This window comes from Panulirus ornatus, chromosome 53 (genome assembly GCF_036320965.1).
Source record: "Panulirus ornatus isolate Po-2019 chromosome 53, ASM3632096v1, whole genome shotgun sequence".
Taxonomy (NCBI): Eukaryota; Metazoa; Arthropoda; class Malacostraca; order Decapoda; family Palinuridae; genus Panulirus; species Panulirus ornatus.
The window spans coordinates 19903824-19930999 of NC_092276.1; the positions used below are offsets into that span (position 1 = coordinate 19903824).

The 27176-nt window shown below is 40.3% G+C and overlaps 1 protein-coding gene across 1 annotated transcript in view; it reads left to right on the plus strand.

The window, feature by feature from the left end:
• The window catches only part of LOC139765298 (WD repeat-containing protein 17-like), a 446388-nt gene that overhangs the window by 196484 nt on the left and 222728 nt on the right, over positions 1 to 27176 (plus strand). The window contains exons 11-13 of the mRNA XM_071692684.1: positions 1107 to 1292; positions 11466 to 11744; positions 25593 to 25742. Coding sequence (XP_071548785.1) covers positions 1107 to 1292; positions 11466 to 11744; positions 25593 to 25742 — 615 coding nt within the window. The remainder of the gene's footprint in view (positions 1 to 1106; positions 1293 to 11465; positions 11745 to 25592; positions 25743 to 27176) is intronic.

The following is a 27176-nucleotide window of genomic DNA, read 5'->3' on the forward strand; positions in this document are numbered from 1 at the left end:
ATGTTGGAGTGAATTTAAGTATGTGTGAGTTAAGTTGAGTAAGGATATTATCATAAAAAACTGAGTTTGAGATTATAATCATGCACAGAAGAAAATTGAAATTATGACGAAACTCCTGGTGAATGGAAAAGATTTGTATATTATGCACAAGGAGCTTCAACGAAGGAGCATACGTCCTATTTCTGATGTAAAGAGTGTACAGGGACCTTCAATGAAGGAGCACTTGTCCCATCTCTGATGTATGAAGTGTACAGGGAGCTTCAGTGAAAGAGCACTTGTCCCAGCTTTGATATATAAAGTGTGCAGGGAGCTTCAATGAAAGAGCACTTGTCCCAGTTCTGATGTATTGATGAAAGCCGAGTAGGAAGGCATATATATGAAACTCTTTTAGGATGGTATTATCATGTAGAACTTGCCACAGAAAATAGGTGTTTCAATAAGATATATATTAATCTATCTATCTATCTGTCTATATCTATGATGCCAATTCCATCTGGAACTCTCTAGAGGGTGGCCACAGAAATAGTCTCCATAAATAGTAAACTCCAGTGCTGCTTCTTAGCCTTTATGCCTCACCTTTAACAGGCCACTGACAGAGGGTAACTCTAATGTATAGTGAAGCACTTGGCTCCTACCTAATGTTCCTGCTTTAGTAGTGGTATTGTAAAATTACAAGAAGAGTTAGACTTTGGAATTTTTTAGAATTTTGATTTGGCCCAGATATTTCATGTTAAGAAACCAGAGGAATCATTTGGGACTGGACGTGACTGAAGTATTTTGTGCATGGAGATAGTGTGATTGGGACTTTGGTTTCTTTTAGTAAATCACAGTTTAGTAAGCAAGTGTAAAAGGAAGAAGCACTTAAACAGTATTGGCATGGAAGTTTAGCATTCTGGACATGAGTTGAGAGGTATTTGAGTGAACTGAGGGGGTGCATGCACTTTATCCACCCTTTGGGATTAGAAACGGAGTCAACATAGATGAAACAATGTGCCTTGTAGTAAAGTAATATCATGACTTTTTATGTCTAGTTAATAGATAAATATATTTTATAGTGATTAAGATGATATAGATAATTTTGATGATAGTAGTTTTTCCAACACCAGGTGAATCGGGATTCTGCTATGTCCACCAGGTGAACGGAACTCTATTACAGGACTATCGTCATCCAGGTCCTGTGTATGGCTGTGATTGGCGGGATGCTGATATACTTGCCTCAGGCTGTGAAGATGGAAAGATAAGAATTTTTGATGTGACAAAAAATAGGAAAGAACCTGTGACTGAACTTAAAGGTTGGTTTATGTTTTTAATATTCACTGTTCATATTTACAATTGTCTTTTAGTAATTATGTCTGCTAAGAGTATGGTACAACATTTTCTTGCTCTCCAGTGTTGATGACCTTATTTGATGGGATGAATATTTGAATGTGCCAGAATAGTCATCTGAAGAAAAATCAGTATGTTTGAGTTGGTAGAATTTAATCAAGGATTTCCAAAAGATGGAACAAAAGGAGCCAAGCAGGGTGTGCTCATTCTCCTCAAAGGTTCAGTTTGGGAGGTCTAAATTCATGTGGATGTAACTGAGATGAGAAAGAGAAAAGTAGAAACCTGAATGTTCTGGCTCTGAGTGAAACAAAGCTCGAGGGTAAAGGGGAAGATTGGTTTGGAAGAGCAAAAGCTAAGGAAGGGGTAGCACTACTGCTGAAACAGGAGTTGTTGGAGTGTGTAAAGAGTGTAAGGAAGTTGGATCCAAATTGATATGGGTACAAATTACAATGGATGGCAAAAGATGATTGATTATAATTATTAATGCTTATGTGCCTGGCTATGAGATGAAAGATTATGGGAGGCAAATGTTTTGGGAGCAGATGAGTAACATTGTCAGTAGTTTTGTTGCAAAAGACCAGATATTAGTGATGGATGACTTAGATGGGAAGATAAGCAATGAGGCCGTTGAAGGTGTAATTATGCGATATGGGGTATTTAATGATGTGAATGGAAATGGTAAACAGCTTGTGGAGTTATGTGTCAAAAACTTGGAAGTAGTAATTAATTTCCTAGAAAGTAGTTATTAGTAAATAGCAGAGTAAAAGATATAGAATCATTGATAGAAAATTGAAAAGTTAATGGATATGAATAAAAGAACAAATGAGGATATTGGAGGAAGATTGAACTGGAATCTAAGGAAGAATGACAAGTTAACCTTGAAACTATCTGTGATGTTTGGCCTTGAATTGCAAAATTTAGTTTCAGTTTCTTGTGAATAAGAGTAGATGAGTGAAAATGAGGCTATTGTGTGTCTGCTTCTTTATGCCTTGCTAGGGCAGGAGATGAAACTGTGTGTGAGAAAAATGAAAAAAGTTAAGTATGAAAGAAGTAAGTAAATGTAGAAGAGATATTTTACATGAATAGTGAGAATGTATTAGACAAGTCTGGGAAACTGCTTTTGATAATAAATGAGTTTTGTAAGAAAGAGAAAGAGCATTTCATAAGCACAGTCAGGGATGATAGTATAAGAGGCACTGCTATTGGTAAGATAAGGCTAGAAGTCAGGAAAGAGTGGAATAGATAAGGGCTTTAAAAAACAGAATGTGAGGCCAGTAATATTCTTAAAGGACAGAATAGATATAGATTGAATGGTGGGTAAGATGGTGAAGAATGGGATGAAACTGCTGTTGAATGGCTTTGGAAAATGTTTACGTATAGCAGCATGGCTAAGTGAACTTCTACCTGATATTTGGAAGAAAGCAATTTTTCCATTGTGTAAAAGTCATCGAAGTGTGTTTCTAAAAATTAGTCAAATATGTTTTTATTAGCACAGTTAGCATGGTATATAGTAGGATTGCTATTTATGATGTTAAAAGCACTATTGAAGAATGGGTGGATTTAGGAAGGAAAGACGTGTAGACCAGATTTTTTCCCAAGTATAAGGGCATTTATGGATTTACAAAATTCATATGATAAAGCTAACAGGAAAGCTGCATGGGAAGTTCAAACTCTGTATGGTATTCATAAAAGACTTTTGGAAAACACTTGACTTTTTAATGGAAGTAGGTCTTGTTTAAGAGTTGTTAGAAATATTTATTTATTTATTTTACTTTGTCTCTGTCTCCCGCGTTAGCGAGGTAGCGCAAGGAAACAGACGAAAGAATGGCCCAATCCACCCACATACGCATGTATATACATAAATGTCCACACACGCAAATATGCGTACCTATACATCTCAACGTATACATATATATACACACACAGACATATACATATATACACATGTACATAATTCATACTGTCTGCCTTTATTCATTCCCATCACCACCTCGTCACACATGAAATAACAACCCCCTCCCCCTGCATGTGCGCGAGGTAGCATTAGGAAAAGACAACAAAGTCCACATTCGTTCACACTCAGTCTCTAGCTGTCATGTAATAATGCACTGAAACCACAGCTCCCTTTCCACATCCAGGCCCAACAGAACTTTCCATGGTTTACCCCAGACGCTTCACATGCCCTGGTTCAATCCATTGACAGCACATCGACCCCGCTGTACCACATTGTTCCAAGTCACTCTATTCCTTGCACACCTTTCACCCTCCTGGATGTTCAGGATGGGGCATTACATGAGAGCATAGAGGATAATCATGGTGTACTGCTGAACCAAGGTGGAGTAGGAAAAATATTACTGCCATTATTGTTTGTAGATGATACTGTTCTGTTAACTTGATCAAAGAATGAGTTGGACAAAGTAGTAGGTTGTTCTAATGTTGTTTGCTGGACTTGTTGAAGATAAATGTGAGTAAATGTAATATTCTAATTTTTGAAGGACACATTTGTTTGATTTATGTATGTGAAACCCTAGTTTACATAGATTAGGATAGGTAAATAACAATAGGAGTAATGATAGACAACTTATGTAGAACAATATGGTTGGAGTGCAGATATGTAATAGAATGAAGAGAAGATATATCATGTGAAGAAATCACTGAAAAGGCACATGGATGAAAGTTCTTAAAGGTAGGTTGATCATGTGTTTTTTAAAGGTAATATTTTCACGTGGAATATGTGACAGATGATGGATTTTTCAGGAAGTTATATACCAGAAATCCTCCCCTCCTTGTATTAACTTTCTAAAATGGGAAACAGAAGAAGGAGTCACGCGGGGAGTGCTCATCCTCCTCGAAGGCTCAGAGTGGGGTGCCTAAATGTGTGTGGATGTAACCAAGATGTGAAAAAGGAGAGATAGGTAGTATGTTTGAGGAAAGGAACCTGGATGTTTTGGCTCTGAGTGAAACGAAGCTCAAGGGTAAAGGGGAAGAGTGGTTTGGGAATGTCTTGGGAGTAAAGTCAGGGGTTAGTGAGAGGACAAGAGCAAGGGAAGGAGTAGCAATACTCCTGAAACAGGAGTTGTGGGAGTATGTGATAGAGTGTAAGAAAGTAAATTCTCGATTAATATGGGTAAAACTGAAAGTTGATGGAGAGAGGTGGGAGATTATTGGTGCATATGCACCTGGGCATGAGAAGAAAGATCAAGAGAGGCAAGTGTTTTGGGAGCAGCTGAATGAGTGTGTTAGTGGTTTTGATGCACGAGACCGGGTTATAGTGATGGGTGATTTGAATGCAAAGGTGAGTAATGTGGCAGTTGAGGGAATAATTGGTATACATGGGGTGTTCAGTGTTGTAAATGGAAATGGTGAAGAGCTTGTAGATTTATGTGCTGAAAAAGGACTGATGATTGGGAATACCTGGTTTAAAAAGCGAGATATACATAAGTATACTTATGTAAGTAGGAGAGATGGCCAGAGAGCGTTATTGGATTACGTGTTAATTGACAGGCATGCGAAAGAGAGACTTTTGGATGTTAATGTGCTGAGAGGTGCAACTGGAGGGATGTCTGATCATTATCTTGTGGAGGCTAAGGTGAAGATTTGTATGGGTTTTCAGAAAAGAAGAGTGAATGTTGGGGTGAAGAGGGTGGTGAGAGTAAGTGAGCTTGAGAAGGAGACTTGTGTGAGGAAGTACCAGGAGAGACTGAGTACAGAATGGAAAAAGGTGAGAACAATGGAAGCAAGGGGAGTGGGGGAGGAATGGGATGTATTTAGGGAATCAGTGATGGATTGCGCAAAAGATGCTTGTGGCATGAGAAGAGTGGGAGGTGGGTTGATTAGAAAGGGTAGTGAGTGGTGGGATGAAGAAGTAAGAGTATTAGTGAAAGAGAAGAGAGAGGCATTTGGACGATTTTTGCAGGGAAAAAATGCAATTGAGTGGGAGATGTATAAAAGAAAGAGACAGGAGGTCAAGAGAAAGGTGCAAGAGGTGAAAAAAAGGGCAAATGAGAGTTGGGGTGAGAGAGTATCATTAAATTTTAGGGAGAATAAAAAGATGTTCTGGAAGGAGGTAAATAAAGTGCGTAAGACAAGGGAGCAAATGGGAACTTCAGTGAAGGGCGCAAATGGGGAGGTGATAACAAGTAGTGGTGATGTGAGAAGGAGATGGAGTGAGTATTTTGAAGGTTTGTTGAATGTGTTTGATGATAGAGTGGCAGATATAGGGTGTTTTGGTCGAGGTGGTGTGCAAAGTGAGAGGGTTAGGGAAAATGATTTGGTAAACAGAGAAGAGGTAGTAAAAGCTTTGCGGAAGATGAAAGCCGGCAAGGCAGCAGGTTTGGATGGTATTGCAGTGGAATTTATTAAAAAAGGGGGTGACTGTATTGTTGACTGGTTGGTAAGGTTATTTAATGTATGTATGACTCATGGTGAGGTGCCTGAGGATTGGCGGAATGCGTGCATAGTGCCATTGTACAAAGGCAAAGGGGATAAGAGTGAGTGCTCAAATTACAGAGGTATAAGTTTGTTGAGTATTCCTGGTAAATTATATGGGAGGGTATTGATTGAGAGGGTGAAGGCATGTACAGAGCATCAGATTGGGGAAGAGCAGTGTGGTTTCATAAGTGGTAGAGGATGTGTGGATCAGGTGTTTGCTTTGAAGAATGTATGTGAGAAATACTTAGAAAAGCAAATGGATTTGTATGTAGCATTTATGGATCTGGAGAAGGCATATGATAGAGTTGATAGAGATGCTCTGTGGAAGGTATTAAGAATATATGGTGTGGGAGGAAAGTTGTTAGAAGCAGTGAAAAGTTTTTATCGAGGATGTAAGGCATGTGTACGTGTAGGAAGAGAGGAAAGTGATTGGTTCTCAGTGAATGTAGGTTTGCGGCAGGGGTGTGTGATGTCTCCATGGTTGTTTAATTTGTTTATGGATGGGGTTGTTAGGGAGGTAAATGCAAGAGTTTTGGAAAGAGGGGCAAGTATGAAGTCTGTTGGGGATGAGAGAGCTTGGGAAGTGAGTCAGTTGTTGTTCGCTGATGATACAGCGCTGGTGGCTGATTCATGTGAGAAACTGCAGAAGCTGGTGACTGAGTTTGGTAAAGTGTGTGGAAGAAGAAAGTTAAGAGTAAATGTGAATAAGAGCAAGGTTATTAGGTACAGTAGGGTTGAGGGTCAAGTCAATTGGGAGGTGAGTTTGAATGGAGAAAAACTGGAGGAAGCGAAGTGTTTTAGATATGTGGGAGTGGATCTGGCAGCGGATGGAACCATGGAAGCGGAAGTGGATCATAGGGTGGGGGAGGGGGCGAAAATTCTGGGGGCCTTGAAGAATGTGTGGAAGTCGAGAACATTATCTCGGAAAGCAAAAATGGGTATGTTTGAAGGAATAGTGGTTCCAACAATGTTGTATGGTTGCGAGGCGTGGGCTATGGATAGAGTTGTGCGCAGGAGGATGGATGTGCTGGAAATGAGATGTTTGAGGACAATGTGTGGTGTGAGGTGGTTTGATCGAGTGAGTAACGTAAGGGTAAGAGAGATGTGTGGAAATAAAAAGAGCGTGGTTGAGAGAGCAGAAGAGGGTGTTTTGAAGTGGTTTGGGCACATGGAGAGGATGAGTGAGGAAAGATTGACCATGAGGATATATGTGTCGGAGGTGGAGGGAGCAAGGAGAAGAGAGAGACCAAATTGGAGGTGGAAAGATGGAGTGAAAAAGATTTTGTGTGATCGGGGCCTGAACATGCAGGAGGGTGAAAGGAGGGCAAGGAATAGAGTGAATTGGAGCGATGTGGTATACCGGGGTTGACGTGCTGTCAGTGGATTGAATCAAGGCATGTGAAGCGTCTGGGGTAAACCATGGAAAGCTGTGTAGGTATGTATATTTGCGTGTGTGGACGTATGGATATACATGTGTATGGGGGGGGTTGGGCCATTTCTTTCGTCTGTTTCCTTGCGCTACCTCGCAAATGCGGGAGACAGCGACAAAGTATAAAAAAAAAAAAAAAAAAATTATACAAGATGGTCCAATGAAAACGACAACCACAATTTCTTGAAGAATCGCTAAAGATATGATGGAAGAGAACAAAACTATTTATTGTGACATGTACAACTAACTAGATGATTACATGGCACACTATCAGTCATTAGATTGATTTTTTTTTATAGAATTAACTTACTAGTGTGTATAGCTATGGGTATTTCATTTAATGTTCAATCCAGCAACCATCTTGTTCTGTGACTGCTTGTACCCTGACAAGGAAGTTGCCCTTATCTCATTGAAACATGTCCATTGGTTGTGCCTGAATCTCCCGGTTAATATTGTTTTTGAGTTCATGCACAGTTTATAGGTTGTTTGCATAGACTTTAACTTTAGATTTGATTAACCCCACAGCCAGAAATCAGGTATTGTTAAGTTTGAGGAGCAGGCTGGGTCATTGGTTCTGTGTGAGAGAAGCCTTTGCTCTGGAAACCTATATCCTGAGGGAGCCAATGAGAGATTTGTTGTTTGTGGGATTACAGTACTCCATCATAAGGTAACCTCACAGTAGTTTTTTTTTTTTACGTTGAAGGCTCCAGTCACGGATAAAAGTCCACATCAAGTCAGGGCCTTAATTGAAATATAGAGAGAATTATGAAATGGAAGAAGAAAAGACAAGGAAAAATATTTATGAATTTTGGAGAAAATGAAAAATATGCCTTTGGAAATGTGCCAGGTCATACTTATGGGAAAGACATAAGAAGGTAGAGTTCCAAAGCTTCAACATGTAGGAAAAGAAGCAGTTGTTAAAACAGCCCACCCATGAGTTGCTGATGGCCACACAATAATCATGTAACACAGCAGCTTGCTGAGTACTATGTGGTCAAGCTAGTGGTGGGGGCACACAAGCTGCCAGCTCTTGGGAGCAAAAACCAAAGAATACCTATAGAAGAGGGAAAGTGAACCAACATTGTGGCATAGGGCAAGTGAGTCAGATTTGGAAGTTAGCCTTGGACAGTATATAAGTCGAACTGCTTTCGACTCACCTCTGTCAAATAAGGATGCAGAGCTAGGACCACGCCAAATGTGAGAGCAGTACTCCATACAAGGACAAATCAATCTCTTGTATAAATGGAGCAACTGCTTAGAAGAGGTTTCGACATCTAAACAGGACACCCAGTTTCTTGGATGCAGAGTTAGCTATTCTTGTATTATGGGGTTTCCAAGAAAGAGTGGATGTTACAGGAATACCAAGTATGTTCATTGATTCAAGAGGTGGAATTACAGAACCGTCAAAGGGGAGATGAGAGTTGTGAGGAGTTTTCAATTGAGAGATAGGTAGAAACTGGGTTTTGGAGGCATTAGACTTAACAAGATTTTGTGTACCACACTGAGATATCCTGTCCAAGCCTGGGTTGATTGAGGAAGCTGTGTCAAGACAGGATAAGATTGAGTGAGAGAAGGAGGAGCAGAACTGAAGGATATGGATGAATGCAGTGTTGAGCCGTCATCGTATGAGTGCATTGGATTGTTTGTGGAGGAGAGGAAGTTGTTGAAAAAAGGAGAAAAAGTGTAGAGGAAGGACAGAACCTTGAGGGACACTGCTGTTGATAGAGAAAAGAGGGGAGGCTGATCCATCAACAACCACAGAGATCGATCAGCCAGAGAGGAAGTTAGATATGAAGCAGCAAAGTGAGGGACGAAAGCCAAAAGATGGGAGGTTAGAGATGAGACCCTGATGACACACCCTGTCACAAGTCTTAGATATGTCAGGGGCAACTACACATGATAGGAAAGAATATCACCAATAGATCATGCCTTACAGAAGCCATACTGGTGATCAGAGAGAAGACTGAGATATTCGAGGTGTTTAAGGATTTTGGGATTGAGGAGTGATTCAGAGACTTTGGAAATGGTAGGTGTCAAAGCAGTAGGATGATAGTTAGAGGGGGTATGAACATACTTTTTAAGTATGGGATATATTGATGCATGCTTCCAAGGCGGAAAAGTTTTGGTTTTTAAACAGAAATGGAACAGACTCACAAGCACAGGTGCAAGTTCATAGGCACACACTTTCAGTTCATGGGGATGGATGCCTTCAGAACCATAAGCCTTGCTTGTGTCCAAAGAAAGAAGCACTTTTAGACAGTCTGAAAAGAGATTACAGAAGGAGCATAGGATTAGTAAGAGGAGCATCAGAGGGTGAAGAAAAGTTAGAGCCATTCAAGGTGAAGTTAGAGGAGAAATGGGAACCAGAGTTGCCTTGTGTATGGGAGAATCATCTATAGTACTGTCAAAGCGGAAAAGTGAAGGGAAGGTAGAGTGACAGAAGTTGTTAGTGATGCCCTCAGCTAAAGACCAGAAAGACCTATCAGTGGATGATAAGGAGAGGTTATGGCACTTCCTTTGAGTAAAGGAATGCTTTGCCTCACAGATAACATGCATGCAGCGATTACTGTTAGTTAAAAAAAGTTGAATGAAATCCAGGGGAAGGAGAGTTTTTCCAAGCCCGATATGCCTGCTCCTTTGCCTGAATGGCCTTAGAACAGGAATAGTTGAACCATGGATTGGATACTCATTCTTGGCACCTTTTGAAGATCTGGGATAAACTTGTCACATGCCATGGCATTGTAATGCTGAATGTTGACTTTTATAGCCTCACCAATTAGGTGCTCTGAAGTAAAGGAGGAAAGAGTACTAACATGTCCTACAGCACACCAAACAGTAACAATCATAATAATGTATGTACTTCCCTGACCAAAATCATATCCATCCATAAGGTACATGAAAGGAAATTGTCTTTTTTTGTAAGTAGTAGTACAGTATTGTTGAAGATAAAAGGAGAAAAGTTAGAGTGTACATGAGCTGAATAGTTGCAGTGAGAGAATTGATTAGGGCTGCAGGAATTTCAGAAGCAGCTAAGAAAATGAATTCTGATTCAGTGTATTAGAATGATTTTATGTTTAAAGGTGAGACATCTTAATAAATTCAGTGGGATGAACTTCTGGTACACATCATTGTCCTAAGAAGAGTCTGAATCATGGTAGCAGATTGAATTAAAGTCAAGGTAAAGTAGTGTCAGAAAAGAGGGGAAATCTGTATCTACATGACCTGTAAGTTGCTGACCACAAGATATTTATGGCCATCTTTGATGATTTAAGGGCTCTTAATGCTCATGATCTTAGAGGTAACATACCTTTCAGAAGCCATAGAATGTCTTAAGTAGCCTTTAACTCTTATTAGACTGAGCTCTGAAAATCTAAAAGGGTTCCCAGGACTGAGAGTTATTGAGAAATTGAAAAAATATTTTAATCTTGATTGATAGAATATATCAAGGAAATCTGAGAAAATGGAAAAAATTGATGAGTTATCCATACTTGTTGCTGTGCAGACATTTAAATTTGGTGCACCATACACCCAGCTTATCATAAATTTGTTGACTTTTGCTGACTCTTCCATCTTCGTCTTTTCCCTGCAACTACCAGTGGATATCTGATATGCAATGAGCTTTTCCTAGATCTAACAGTTCAACATTTGCCTATTCATAATCACCATAGTTTGTGCCAACTAAATTATCTCTTAATAACCACTAATTGGCATGGGGTGTAGTGATCATGCTGTAACTTTTCCCATCTTGTTACATGTTTAATTGAGATAGTAGGATACTTTCCTGGTGCTGAATATAGCTGCTTGTGACACTACATAATGATAAAGTGTGCCTTCCAGTGTAAATGGTGGTGGGGAAAGGCAGCTGGTACAAGTATGGCTAGAGCACCTGCAGGTAAGGCATTATGTTACATAAATAACTGACTATTTAGGATTTTTTATTTTGCTTATGACTTAAGGCATCGCTTATGATATAATGCATCCCTAGACCCTTATACAGCATACCTTACCATTATGTGAGGGTAGGCATTATCGACCTGAGCATGTACAGCTAGTCCATGCTTTCAGAAGCTGTGCAAATATAGAAACAGTGCTTAAAGATTTAGATACCAGTTTTCTGGAGTAGGTCTTTTGAAATAAGATTTTGGAATTTTTCTCAAATTAGGAAAATGATTTCACATCTTCAGCATATATGAATCTTCCAAAAAATCATGAGATACTTCAAAAGTAGCTTCACAGTATATTTTGTCATAAAACTTAAGAGCAATTTTTTTCCTTTCAGCTCATCTGAAAAAAGTTTTTCGCATTAAATGGAACCCAGTGTATGATGACATCTTGTGTAGTGGCAGTGATGATTCTTCAGTAAGAATATGGTCATACTCCAAAGCTCAGTGTTTAACAATCCTAGTTGGTCACTCTGACAATGTACGGGGTTTAGCTTGGTGCCCAGAAGTTCCCTTCCTGCTCATCTCTGGTTCTTGGGACCGTACTATGAGAGTGTGGGATTCTCGACATGCTACCTGCCTTGATGTTGTTCTTGACCATGGAGCTGATGTTTATGGTGAGTTATCAAGTCATTGTTCATGACCATAGAGCTGATGTTTATGGAATGTTACCAAGCTTACATATAATCAAATGCTCCATAATTGCCTCCTTCACCACTTCATGAAATATAAAACTGTCTTTACTTAACATGCTAACACCTTTTAAGTTCAGTACTATAACCCTTTCACTGAGAAATTTGAATATTTTCAAATGGATATACACTATAGGGTTTTTTTTTTTTTTTTTTGCTTTGTCGCTGTCTTCCGCATTTGCGAGGTAGCGCAAGGAAACAGACGAAAGAAATGGCCTAACCCACCCCCATACACATGTATATACATACGTCCACACACGCAAATATACATACCTACACCGCTTTCCATGGTTTACTCCAGACGCTTCACATGCCCTGATTCAATCCACTGACAGCACATCAACCCTGGTATACCACATCGATCCAATTCACTCTATTCCTTGCCCTCCTTTCACCCTCCAGCATGTTCAGGCCCCGATCGCACAAAATCTTTTTCACTCCATCTTTCCACCTCCAATTTGGTCTCCCACTTCTCCTCGTTCCCTCCACCTCCGACACATATATCCTCTTGGTCAATCTTTCCTCACTCATTCTCTCCATGTGCCCAAACCATTTCAAAACACCCTCTTCTGCTCTCTCAACCGCACTCTTTTTATTTCCACACATCTCTCTTACCCTTACATTACTTACTCGATCAAACCACCTCACACCACACATTGTCCTCAAACATCTCATTTCCAGCACATCCATCCTCCTGCGCACAATTCTATCCATAGCCCACGCCTCACAACCATACAACATTGTTGGAACCACTATCCCTTCAAACATACCCATTTTTGCTTTCCGAGATAATGTTCTCAACTTCCACACATTCTTCAAGGCTCCCAGAATTTTCGCCCCCTCCCCCACCCTATGATCCACTTCCGCTTCCATGGTTCCATCCGCTGCCAGATCCACTCCCAGATATCTAAAACACTTTACTTCCTCCAGTTTTTCTCCATTCAAACTTACCTCCCAATTGACTTGACCCTCAAACCTACTGTACCTAATTACCTTGCTTTTATTCACATTTACTCTTAACTTTCTTCTTTCACACACTTTACCAAACTCAGTCACCAGCTTCTGCAGTTTCTCACATGAATCAGCCACCAGCGCTGTATCATCAGCGAACAACTGACTCACTTCCCAAGCTCTCTCATCCACAACAGACTTCATACTTGCCCCTCTTTCCAAAACTCTTGCATTCACCTCCCTAACAACCCCATCCATAAACAAATTAAACAACCATGGAGACATCACACACCCCTGCCGCAAACCTACATTCACTGAGAACCAATCACTTTCCTCTCTTCCTACACGTACACATGCCTTACATCCTCGATAAAAACTTTTCACTGCTTCTAACAACTTGCCTCCCACACCATATATTCTTAATACCTTCCACAGAGCATCTCTATCAACTCTATCATATGCCTTCTCCAGATCCATAAATGCTACATACAAATCCATTTGCTTTTCTAAGTATTTCTCACATACATTCTTCAAAGCAAACACCTGATCCACACATCCTCTACCACTTCTGAAACCACACTGTTCTTCCCCAATCTGATGCTATGTACATGCCTTCACCCTCTCAATCAATACCCTCCCATATAATTTACCAGGAATACTCAACAAACTTATACCTCTGTAATTTGAGCACTCACTCTTATCCCCTTTGCCTTTGTACAATGGCACTATGCACGCATTCCGCCAATCCTCAGGCACCTCACCATGAGTCATACATACATTAAATAACCTTACCAACCAGTCAATAATACAGTCACCCCCTTTTTTAATAAATTCCACTGCAATACCATCCAAACCTGCTGCCTTGCCGGCTTTCATCTTCTGCAAAGCTTTTACTACCTCTTCTCTGTTTACCAAATCATTTTCCCTAACCCTCTCTCTTTGCACACCACCTCGACCAAACCACCCTATATCTGCCACTCTGTCATCAAACACATTCAACAAACCTTCAAAATACTCACTCCATCTCCTTCTCACATCACCACTACTTGTTATCACCTCCCCATTTGCGCCCTTCACTGAAGTTCCCATTTGCTCCCTTGTCTTACGCACTTTATTTACCTCCTTCCAGAACATCTTTTTATTCTCCCTAAAATTTAATGGTACTCTCTCACCCCAACTCTCATTTGCCCTCTTTTTCACCTCTTGCACCTTTCTCTTGACCTCCTGCCTCTTTCTTTTATACATCTCCCACTCAATTGCATTTTTTCCCTGCAAAAATCGTCCAAATGCCTCTCTCTTCTCTTTCACTAATAATCTTACTTCTTCATCCCACCACTCACTACCCTTTCTAATCAACCCACCTCCCACTCTTCTCATGCCACAAGCATCTTTTGCGCAATCCGTCACTGATTCCCTAAATACATCCCATTCCTCCCCCACTCCCCTTACTTCCATTGTTCTCACCTTTCTCCATTCTGTACTCAGTCTCTCCTGGTACTTCCTCACACAAGTCTCCTTCCCAAGCTCACTTACTCTCACCACCCTCTTCACCCCAACATTCTCTCTTCTTTTCTGAAAACCCATACAAATCTTCACCTTAGCCTCCACAAGATAATGATCAGACATCCCTCCAGTTGCACCTCAGCACATTAACATCCAAAAGTCTCTCTTTCGCACGCCTGTCAATTAACACGTAATCCAATAACGCTCTCTGGCCATTTCTTCTACTTACATACATATACTTATGTATATCTCGCTTTTTAAACCAGGTATTCCCAATCACCAGTCCTTTTTCAGCACATAAATCTACAAGCTCTTCACCATTTCCATTTACAACACTGAACACCCCATTTATACCAATTATTCCCTCAACTGCCACATTACTCACCTTTGCATTCAAATCACCCATCACTATAACCTGGTCTCGTGCATCAAAACCACTAACACACTCATTCAGCTGCTCCCAAAGCACTTGCCTCTCATGATCTTTCTCCTCATGCCCAGGTGCATATGCACCAATAATCACCCATCTCTCTCCATCAACTTTCAGTTTTACTCATATTAATCGAGAATTTACTTTCTTACATTCTATCACATACTCCCACAACTCCTGTTTCAGGAGTACTGCTACTCCTTCCCTTGCTCTTGTCCTCTCACTAACCCCTGACTTTACTCCCAAGACATTCCCAAACCACTCTTCCCCTTTGCCCTTGAGGTTCGTTTCACTCAGAGCCAAAACATCCAGGTTCCTTTCCTCAAACATACTACCTATCTCTCCTTTTTTCACATCTTGGTTACCTCCACACACATTTAGACACCCCAGTCTGAGCCTTCGAGGAGGATGAGCACTCCCCGCGTGACTCCTTCTTCTATAGGTGTATTGATTATTATTGACAGGCTATTCAGCATTGTATGGCTTAGGGTAAAGTGCTAAAGTACTACAGGTACACCACCGATTTTCCGGCATTCTTAGTTCCAAAGCCTTGCTGGATTAACCATCTTGTCAGACCAATCGTGGTCACACAATAATTTTTCATCAGCACACCTCTAACCCACTAATTATACATCTCCCATGTGTCTAAAGTATACCATGGATTGCTAGAAATTTGAATTAAACATATATTAGATGTTTGAGCACCTAAGATGGTAAGTCTGTTCTTAGATAGCTTGAATCCTGTGGGGTCTTCTTCGTCTTCTGTTGTTAGTGTTTTCCTAGGTGTGCATCACCAGAATAATGCAGTTTTGTCTGCATTATACACCTGCTCAGGACTGAGGTGCTCGTCAGCTACAAGTTTTGTAAATTCATCCCCATACTCGGCAGCTCCTTCGTCATTTGTAGACTGCTTTTCTCCACACACTTTATTCAATGAGATTCCATGAGGCTTTTTGAATCTTTGAAGCCATCCTTCACTATAGTCATGCTCATGTTGTAATTTAAGTTCTTGATGGAACAACTTAGCCTGGTCCATTATCATGCTACCTGACAAGTCCACTCCATCACTCCAATTCTGTTGAAACCATTCCATCATCACTCAGTTATGCTCAGTACTCTTACCATCTTTCATAGTTTCTCTAATCGTCATTTGCTTCTTGGAATCGCTGTGTGCATAGAATTTCGATATTTTCTCCATTTGCTTCTTTATATCATAAACAGTTGATGAACCAATATAGTAGATGTCACACAGCTTATGCACCAAAACACCACAGTCCATTTTTTTCAACAGTTCTACTTTATCTTGGACTGGTGCTTACGTTTGACACCACGACTGACACTCTCATATGCTTTAGAAGCCATAGCTAGGGTTAGATTTAAGCAAAATAAGCTATGAATCTCATAGAATTGTGGTATCACCACCAACAAGTGCAGTGTAAAGAATGGAAATAGGTGTGCCCTACACACAATGCCATCTGTGACTGCCCAGTAAACTAGTCTGGTGGCCGTGGTAATTTCAAGTACCCTCACATAATTTTGTCCAGACTAAAGGAGGTGCCAAACCATCGGTTGCTGGAAATTCAGTAGTGTACCTGTACCAGAATGCATGTATAGTCCTCTTTTATGAACCATGGGGAACAAGAGTGAATGTTCGAATCTCAGAGGTATAAGTCTGTTAAGTGGACCTGGTAAGACGTATGGAAGATTGGTGATTAAGGGAGTTGTGGTATGCACTGAGCATCAGACTGGGGAAGGAAGAAGATGGCTTCAGGGTAGGTATAGGTTATTTAGACCTGTTATTTGCATAGGATATTTGAGTGAGAAACACTTAGAGGAAGAGAGGAATTGGTTTTCTTATGTTGGAGGCTCTGCTGATGGGGTGATGTCCTTGTCAAGTCCAGGCCTTAATTGAAATTCAAATTTGGTTAGTAAAAGGGAGAAAGAAGAGAAGACAAAAAGTATTTTGAAAATTTTAGAGGAAGAAGGCCAGGTTATACTTGTTTAGTAAGACATGAGGGGATAGAGTTTTCCAAAGCTTCAAGGTGAAGGGAAAGAAACAGTTATCAAAATGGCCCATCAGTGGCCACCAATGGCTGCCGAGTCTTACTTGGCATAGATTATTATAATCAATGGTAGGGACACACAATAGCACCCTACTTTTGGGAGCAAAAACCAAAGAAATACCCAGAGAAGAGGAAAAGTGAATGAACTTTGTGGCAAGGGCAAGTGGGTCAAGTTGAGAGGTTAGCTTAGGAGAGTTGATAAGTGGGACTGCTGTAGACTTGAATCTGTTTTGGAAGGATGTAGAGCTGGAGCCATCCCAAAAGTGAGAGTAGTACTCCACACAAGGACAGGTCAGTCCCTTGTATGAATTGATACACTGTTCAAGAGAAAAAAAAATACATCTGAAAAGGACTCCCAGTCCTTTAGGGTTAGACATAACTATTTGTGTGATGTAAGGTTTCCAAGATAGATGTAACAGTGATATTAAGTATATTCATTGTGTTAAGTTGTGAAATTACATATCCATCAATAGAGACTGGGAAGATGTGAGGAATTTTTGAGAGAGAAATGGGCTGCATTTGAGTTTTGGAGGCATTGAACTTCACCAGGTTGAGACAAGAATGCGGGTCAGTTAAGAGAAGATGGAGCAGATCTGAAGGAAAAGGAGGAATGCAGTGTTGACTTGTCAGCATATGAGTGCATTTTGTTGTCTGTTGAAGAAAGAAAATTACTGATTAAATGGAGCAAAAGCATAAGGAGACAGAACAGAACCTTGAGGACACCGTTGTTGTTAAGGAAAGTGAGAGAGGTTGATCCATTGACAAGTATGGAGATAGATCTGCCCATTGACAAGTATGGAGATAGATCTGCTTGAGAGGCAGCTAGATACAAGAGTAAAGTAAGGGAGGAAAACCAAAGGAGTAGAGCTTGAAGATGAGACCACTGCTGCACCATCACAAAATTTTGATGTATTAAGGGCAAAAACACAGGATTCTCCAAAATCTTTCACAGATAATGACTTATGGAAGCTATAATGATTAGAGAAGATTCAAATTCAAGATTACTGAGGATATGGGAGATGATGAGGGAGTTTATGGAACTGGATAAAGCTGTGATGACATTGATAGAGTTAGCTTGTAGGTGTTGATATATGAGGTAAATGGGTAACCAGTTACTAGATGCAGAGGGTGTTTTTATTAGGAGAATAAGGCATGTGTATGAGTTAGAAGGGAGAAGGTTGAGTGGTTCATAATGAAGGAGAGTGTGTCAAGGATGTTTCATTTCAACATGGCTGTGTAATATATTCATGAATGGTATAGGAGAGTGTGTCAAGGATGTTTCATTTCAATATGGCTGTGTAGTATGTTCATGAATGGTATAGAAAGGGAGATGAATGAAAGGGTCTTGTAGCGAAAGGTGTGGGATGTGAATCAGTTACTTTCTGCAAATGACTTTGATCTGGTGGCAGAGTCAAGAAAGAAACTCCAGAAGCTGGTGACTGGGTTTTGGAGATTTTGTAAAAGGAAAAGTTTCAGAGTCGGTGTGAGTGTAAGTAATGTAATGAGGTGCAGCAGGGGAATGAGACAAGATGGTTTGAGTGTAAGTCTGAATGGAGAGAACTTGGAGAAATTAGTGCTTTAGGTACTTAGGAGTAGATAAAAGCATGAGGGCTGAAATGAATCATATGATGAAAGAGGGGGCTGAGCTCCTATGTTCATTATAAGGAAGGTTGTGAATATGAAATTGAAAACCCAGAATGTTTATAACATCACTTTCAGAAATTTTCCTACAAGTATGACAGATATCAGAGGGGCTAGTATGCAGTCTGTTGTAGATGAGAGAGCTTGGGAAGTGAGTCAGTTGTTGTTCAATGATGATACAGTGCTGGTGGCTGATTCGGGTGACTGAATTTGCTAAAGTGTGTGAAAGAAGAAAGCTCAGAGTAAATGTAAGTAAGAGCAAGGTCATTAGGTACAATAGGGTTGAGGGACAAGTCAATTGGGAGGTGAGTTTGAATGGAGAAAAACTGGAGGAAGTGAAATGTTTTAGATATCTTGGAGTGGATTTGGCAGCAGATGGAACCATGGAAACGGAAGTGAGTCACAGTGTGGGGTAGGGGGCAAAAGTTGTGGGAGCGTTGAAAAATGTCTGGAAGGCAAGAACATTGTCTCAAAAAGCAAAAATAGCTATGTTTGAAGGAATAGTGGTTCGAGCAATGTTATATGGTTGCGAGGCATGGGCTATAGATAGAGTTGTGTAGAAGAGGGTAGATGTGTTAAAAATGAGATGTTTGAGGACAATATGTGGTGTGAGGTGGTTTGATCGAGCAAGTAATGAAAGGGTAAGAGAGATATGTGGTAATAAAAAGAGTGTGGTCGAGAGCAGAAAAGGGTCTTTTGAAATGGTTTGGTCACATGGAGAGAATGAGTGAAGAAAGATTGACAGAGAGGATATATGTGTCAGAGGTGGAGGGAACGAGGAGAAATGGGAGACCAAATTGGAGGTGGAAAAATGGAGCGAAAAACATTTTGAGCGATCGGGGCCTGAATATGCAGGAGGGTGAAAGGTGTGCAAGGAATAGAATGAATTGGAACAATGTGGTATACTGGGGTCGATGTGCTGTCAGTATGAATTATGCACATGTGTATATATGTATATGTCTGTGTATGTATGTATATGTATACATTGAGATGTATAGGTATGTATATGTGCGTGTGTGGACATGTATGTATATACATGTGTATGTGGATGGGGTGGGCCATTCTTTCATCTGTTTCCTTACGCTACCTCGCTAACGCAGGAGACAGCAACAAAGTATAATACAAAATATATATGTGAGAATTTTGTGAATCAAGAACCATTGCAACACAAACCTCGCCAGGTGGTAGAGTGACCCGCGGTGTATCGAGACAGACTTCCCCAGAACTTTTTTTTAAAGGGGAAGTAAATGTTTATAGTTGTGTTACTGGAGTGATAGTTTTTCATACATGGTGCTCTGACAAGAAAATAGTGAAATTGGAAAAAAAAATGTAGCTTAGACATTGAAGCTTATTCTTTCATTGAAATGTGAACAAAGGGATTTTTTTTTTTTTTTTTTCAAAGTGATAGAGATGGAAAGCAAAAAAGGTGTTTTTCATAATTGTACTGGAAAAGTTGAGGTCCAGATAAATTTTTGGTCTGTCAAGGCTTTATTATGGCGGATGACCAACTACCTACCCTCATGTATCCAAGATATGGTTGTACTTTGTGTAATGAAGACAATTGAGAAACATCATAAGCCAGTATTCCTGTTTCATGATAAGAGAAGTGGACCAGGCAGTATGATACAGTGGTTAAAGTGATGAAAACTACTATTGACGTTTGTGTAAATAAATTATACATTTCCCTTTTCCATAGCCAGAGGTTGAACCATTATGTGACATTCATTTTTCATTTCATTTCAAGCTAGAAGTTTCAGTTTTCTAAATTATTTCTTACATTTTTCATATGTATATATATATGTGTGTGTGCATGTGTGTATATGTGCGTATGTATATGTATATATATATATATATATATGTATGTATATATATATATATTATCCCTGGGGATAGGGGTGAAAGAATACTTCTCATGCATTCCTCGTGTGTCGTAGAAGGCGACTAGAGGGGACGGGAGCGGGGGGCCAGAAATCCTCCCCTCCTTGCATTTTTAACTTTCTAAAATGGGAAACAGAAGAAGGAGTCACGTGGGGAGTGCTCATCCTCCTCGAAGGCTCAGACTGGGGTGTCTATATGTATGTGGATGTAACCAAGATGTGAAAAAAGGAGAGATAGGTAGTATGTTTGAGGAAAGGAACCTGGATGTTTTGGCTCTGAGTGAAACGAACCTCAAGGGCAAAGGGGAAGAGTGGTTTGGGAATGTCTTGGGAGTAAAGTCAGGGATTAGTGAGAGGACAAGAGCAAGGGAAGGAGTAGCAGTACTCCTGAAAAAGGAGTTGTGGGAGTATGTGATAGAATGTAAGAAAGTAAATTCTCGATTAATATGGGTAAAACTGAAAGTTGATGGAGAGAGATGGGTGATTATTGGTGCATATGCACCTGGGCATGAGAAGAAAGATCATGAGAGGCAAGTGTTTTGGGAGCAGCTGAATGAGTGTGTTAGTGGTTTTGATGCACGAGACCGGGTTATAGTGATGGGTGATTTGAATGCAAAGGTGAGTAATGTGGCAGTTGAGGGAATAATTGGTATACATGGGGTGTTCAGTGTTGTAAATGGAAATGGTGAAGAGCTTGTAGATTTATGTGCTGAAAAAGGACTGGTGATTGGGAATACCTGGTTTAAAAAGCGAGATATACATAAGTATACGTATGTAAGTAGGAAAGATGGCCAGAGAGTGTTATTGGATTACGTGTTAATTGACAGGCGCGCGAAAGAGAGAGTTTTGGATGTAAATGTGCTGAGAGGTGCAACTGGAGGGATGTCTGATCATTATCTTGTGGAGGCTAAGGTGAAGATTTGTATGGGTTTTCAGAAAAGAAGAGTGAATGTTGGGGTGAAGAGGGTGGTGAGAGTAAGTGAGCTTGGGAAGGAGACTTGTGTGAGGAAGTACCAGGAGAGACTGAGTACAGAATGGAAAAAGGTGAGAACAATGGAAGTAAGGGGAGTGGGGGAGGAATGGGATGTATTTAGGGAATCAGTGATGGATTGCACAAAAGATGCTTGAGGCATGAGAAGAGTGGGAGGTGGGTTGATTAGAAATGGTAGTTAGTGGTGGGATGAAGAAGTAAGATTATTAGTGAAAGAGAAGAGAGAGGCATTTGGACGATTTTTGCAGGGAAAAAATACAATTGAGTGGGAGATGTATAAAAGAAAGAGACAGGAGGTCAAGAGAAAAGTGCAAGAGGTGAAAAAGAGGGCAAATGAGAGTTGGGGTGAGAGAGTATCATTAAATTTTAGGGAGAATAAAAAGATGTTCTGGAAGGAGGTAAATAAAGTGTGTAAGACAAGGGAGCAAATGGGAACTTCAGTGAAGGGGGCTAATGGGGAGGTGATAACAAGTAGTGGTGATGTGAGAAGGAGAGGGAGTGAGTATTTTGAAGGTTTGTTGAATGTGTTTGATGATAGAGTGGCAGATATAGAGTGCTTTTGTGGAGGTGGTGTGCAAAGTGAGAGGGTTAGGGAAAATGATTTGGTAAACAGAGAAGAGGTAGTAAAAGCTTTGCGGAAGATGAAAGCCAGCAAGGCAGCAGGTTTGGATGGTATTGCAGTGGAATTTATTAAAAAAGGGGGTGACTGTATTGTTGACTGGTTGGTAAGGTTATTTAATGTATGTATGACTCATGGTGAGGTGCCTGAGGATTGGCGGAATGCGTGCATAGTGCCATTGTACAAAGGCAAAGGGGATAAGAGTGAGTGCTCAAATTACAGAGGTATAAGTTTGTTGAGTATTCCTGGTAAATTATATGGGAGGGTATTGATTGAGAGGGTGAAGGCATGTACATAGCATCAGATTGGGGAAGAGCAGTGTGGTTTCATAAGTGGTAGAGGATGTGTGGATCAGGTGTTTGCTTTGAAGAATGTATATGAGAAATACTTAGAAAAGCAAATGGATTTGTATGTAGCATTTATGGATCTGGAGAAGGCATATGATAGAGTTGATAGAGATGCTCTGTAGAAGGTATTAAGAATATATGGTGTGGGAGGCAAGTTGTTAGAAGCAGTGAAAAGTTTTTATCGAGGATGTAGGGCATGTGTACGTGTAGGAAGAGAGGAAAGTGATTGGTTCTCAGTGAATGTAGGTTTGTGGCAGGGGTGTGTGATGTCTCCATGGTTGTTTAATTTGTTTATGGATGGGGTTGTTAGGGAGGTGAATGCAAGAGCTTTGGAAAGAGGGGCAAGTATGCAGTCTGTTGTGGATGAGAGAGCTTGGGAAGTGAGTCAGTTGTTGTTCGCTGATGATACAGCGCTGGTGGCTGATTCATGTGAGAAACTGCAGAAGCTGGTGACTGAGTTTGGTAAAGTGTGTGAAAGAAGAAAGTTAAGAGTAAATGTGAATAAGAGCAAGGTTATTAGGTACAGTAGGGTTGAGGGTCAAGTCAATTGGGAGGCAAGTTTGAATGGAGAAAAACTGGAGAAAGTAAAGTGTTTTAGATATCTGAGAGTGGATCTGGCAGCGGATGGAACCATGGAAGTGGAAGTGAATCATAGGGTGGGGGAGGGGGCAAAAATCCTAGGAGCCTTGAAGAATGTGTGGAAGTCGAGGACATTATCTCGGAAAGCAAAAATGGGTATATTTGAAGGAATAGTGGTTCCAACATTGTTGTATGGTTGCGAGGCGTGGGCTATGGATAGAGTTGTGTGCAGGAGGGTGGATGTGCTGGAAAAGAGATGTTTGATGACAATATGTGGTGTGAGGTGGTTTGATCAAGTAAGTAATGCAAGGATAAGAGAGAGTTGTGGAAGTAAAAAGAGTGTGGTTGAGGGAGCAGAAGAGGGTGTTTTGAAATGGTTTGGGCACATGGAGAGAATGAGTGAGGAAAGATTGACCAAGAGGATATATGTGTCGGAGGTGGAGGGAACGAGGAGAAGTGGGAGACCAAATTGGAGGTGGAAAGATGGAGTGAAAATGATTTTGAGTGATCGGGGCCTGAACATGCAGGAGGGTGAAAGGCGGGCAAGGAATAGAATTACCTGAAGGTACAGATTTCTTCCTGAATATCTTTGCAGATAATGTGAAGGTCATGAGGGAAATGAAATGCAAGGAGGATTTCATCACCTTATAAGTTGACCTTAACTGACTACAAAGGTAGCATGATATATGATTAATGAAATTCAACCCAGGCATATGTAAAGTGATGTGGATGTGACAAAGTGAAAAAAGGCTCAAGGATGATTATCATCTAGAAAGGAAATAAACTTTAGGAATCTTTGTGCTAGAAAGACCTGGGAATTTACATTGTCCATAACCTGCCATCAAAGTACCTCATTAGAAGAATTGAGGAGACAAATTATCTGCTGGCAAATGTTAGAATAGCTTTTAAGTATATGAACATGGAAGTGCTTAGTAAGCTGTTTATAGCCTACATAAGGCCAAAACTATGGTATGTTTCTCAAGTTTGGTCGCTAATAGAGAAGTTCCAAAGGAGGGCAGCAAATATGGTAAGGATAGATTTATTAGGGCTGAGTAACAGGGAAAGGCTAGATGCTTTAGATTTTATCCTTTTTGGAAGAGAGAAGAGTGAGGGATAACCAGTTCACAACCTTTAGTTTGATATTATAAACTAAGGACATCGACTGTGAACAGTTCTTCCAGAGATGTAGGGATAGAGCAACTAGAGGACATAATATGAAATCAAGCATGAAATTTGTTAAAGAAAATGTAAAGAAGTACTATTTTAGTATAAGAGCGTAGATGAATGGAATAAGATAATTGGAGACATGGGTAATGCAGACACCATACATGGATTTAAGAAGGTGTATGATGATAGAAAATGCTCAAAAGATGAGACCCCATGAGTGCGAGTGCTAAATTCCCTCCATATACAGTACAGATAGGTAATTACATATGCTAACTTCATGTTGAACAATCTTCTTAAGGTGGAGACTGTTCCACTTGTTGTTAACACCTGTTTTTGCACAATGTCTTCTTCCATTTTATTTGATCTCATCTAAAGTCTTCAGTTTCATCACCACATATTTATTCTAAACAATTTTATTTTCTTCAGTTTTCCTTAGTTTTTCATTCAATGCTACATATGCATACCTGACAGTCCTGTTTCTGAGTGATTGCACTGCCTCATTTGTGGCTTCCTTTACTGTTGCATGTCTAATTCAAAATGAATGGACTTTTGTTCCACTTAAATCACCTTTGCTTTGTTTTGCACTTGTGCTGCACCACAGACTTTTTCAGTTAATCCATTTCAGATGATATTTTCTGGCTCTTTTAATGATCTCAGACAATGTACTCCAATTTCGTCTCAACCTAAGGGTGGTGTATTTTTCATTCTTATCCTTTGTACTACTGTATAGCCGGAATGTTATGTTCCCCATCTCCCCACAAACATCTGCATCCTTTAGTAAAAGAAAAAAAAGATTCACTTCCAAATCCTCATAGAGCATCCTGATAGTATCAGTCAGCTCAATCTTTTTACCTAAAATTTGCGACTGAATTTTTTCATTTAGTATCTCAAGTATCCCCTCGATTTTTCCTTACTCATCTCTGATGGCTTGGTACCTTAAGTAGAGAGACGTTATCTTGGAGTCAGACTATAAAATCTTGTTTATAGTACCCCATTTAGTATGATAGTAAGAGTTAATAGCCTTTCAGGCAGTCATAAATGGCAAGTGCAGTTGCCTTGTGGCTCAGAATTAGAAATAAAATCCTCCCTCTGACTTGAGATATAAGCTGGCTGTCAGTGGAGTCACCAGTTTGGAAGGAACAGTTCTGTTTTCTGCCTTGATACTACCCTCCTCAGTGTTTTCCCCTGTACCAGATTTCTTGCCTAGCATTCCAATTTAACACCCTTTTTTCAGAGGTACATTGTGTGGTTTTAGTAATTTAGGTCATAGACATCCCATCCATCAGCCAGCACTGTATGTTTGTTCTCTAGGCAGTTTAAACACATGTGTATGCATTTTTTTATAGCCTACAGAATGGTCTCCTGAAAGGCTTTACGCACTCTCACATATTCATGGACACCATGCCATCACTTAATGCATATTTCTTAGGATTATGGTAAGACACAAGAAGGTAAGCAAAAGGTCTATCTGCATTGATTGACTATTACATACTACTTGTTTCGAATTTCTCCATGTTACTCAATGCTCAGAATCTTTAGTCTAGATATGGAAACGGTTTGGTGTGTCACATAATTGCTGAGGTCATTAAAAAATTTTCATTACAGGATTATCCATACACCCAGTTCGTCCATTCCTGCTGGCATCTTGTTCACGAGATTCTACAGTTCGGCTATGGTCATTAGCTTCATTTGTGGCTCCACTCCAACTTAAAGTTTTGGCAGGAAAACCTATTGAGGAAATCATTAAGACTAATGGTTGGTAGCATTTTCATTTTATGTTTAAATGTATATTACTTAAATCTATTGTATTTTTCTTGCCTGGTTTGTTTCATCTAATTCAATTCATGATCATCTCATGCCCAAGCAACTGGACAAGAATCACTGAATATCTGTCGGATTCAGAACTGAGTTAGATACATAAAGACAGGTAATTGATGTAGCCAGTACATGAATGATACCTTCTTCCTTCATCTACATACTAACTTAGGCCAAGCACCAAGCAATATGATCATTTTGTATTTGCCCACAATATTTTTCCTGTGGTTAATGATATCCCTAATATCTATATATCATACAGTAAATAAAAGTTATTATAGTGTCTTAGCCATGTATGTCATCATAGGTTTACAGTGGTGACTGAGTTTGGTAAAGTGTGTGAAAGAAGAAAGTTAAGAGTAAATGTGAATAAGAGCAAGGTTATTAGGTACAGTAGGGTTTAGGGGCAAGTCAATTGGGAGGTAAGTTTGAATGGAGAAAAACTGGAGGAAGTAAAGTGTTTTAGATATCTGGGAGTGGATCTGGCAGCAGATGAAACCATGGAAGTGGAAGTGAATCATAGGGTGGGGGAGGGGGCAAAAATCCTAGGAGCCTTGAAGAATGTGTGGAAGTTGAGAACATTATCTTGGAAAGCAAAAATGGCTATGTTTGAAGGAATAGTGGTTCCAACAATGTTGTATGGTTGCGAGGTGTGGGCTTTGGATAGAGTTGTGCAGAGGAGGGTGGATGTGCTGGAAATGAGATGTTTGAGGACAATATGTGGTGTGAGGTGGTTTGATCGAGTAAGTAATGTAAGGGTAAGAGAGATGTGTGGAAGTAAAAAAAGCGTGGTAGAGAGAGCAGAAGAGGGTGTTTTGAAATGGTTTGGGCACTTGGAGAGAATGAGTGAGGAAAGATTGACCAAGAGGATATATGTGTCAGAGGTGGAGGGAACGAGGAGAAGTGGGAGACCAAATTGGAGGTGGAAAGATGGAGTGAAAAAGATTTTGTGCGATCGGGGCCTGAACATGCTGGAGGGTGAAAGGAGGGCAAGGAATAGAGTGAATTGGATCGATGTGGTATACCAAGGTTGACGTGCTGTCAGTGGATTGAATCAGGGCATGTGAAGCGTCTGGGGTAAACCATGGAAAGTTCTGTGGGGTCTGGATGCGGAAAGGGAGCTGTGGTTTTGGGCATTATTACATGACAGCTAGAGACTGAGTGTGAACGAATGTGGCCTTTGTTGTCTTTTCCTAGCGCTACCTAGCACACATGAGGGGGAGGGGGATGTTATTCCATGTGTGGCGAGGTGGCGATGGGAATAAATAAAGGCAGACTATGAATTATGTACATGTGCATATATGTATATGTCTGTGTGTGTATATATATGTGTACATTGAGATGTATAGGTAAGTATAGTTGTGTGTGTGGATG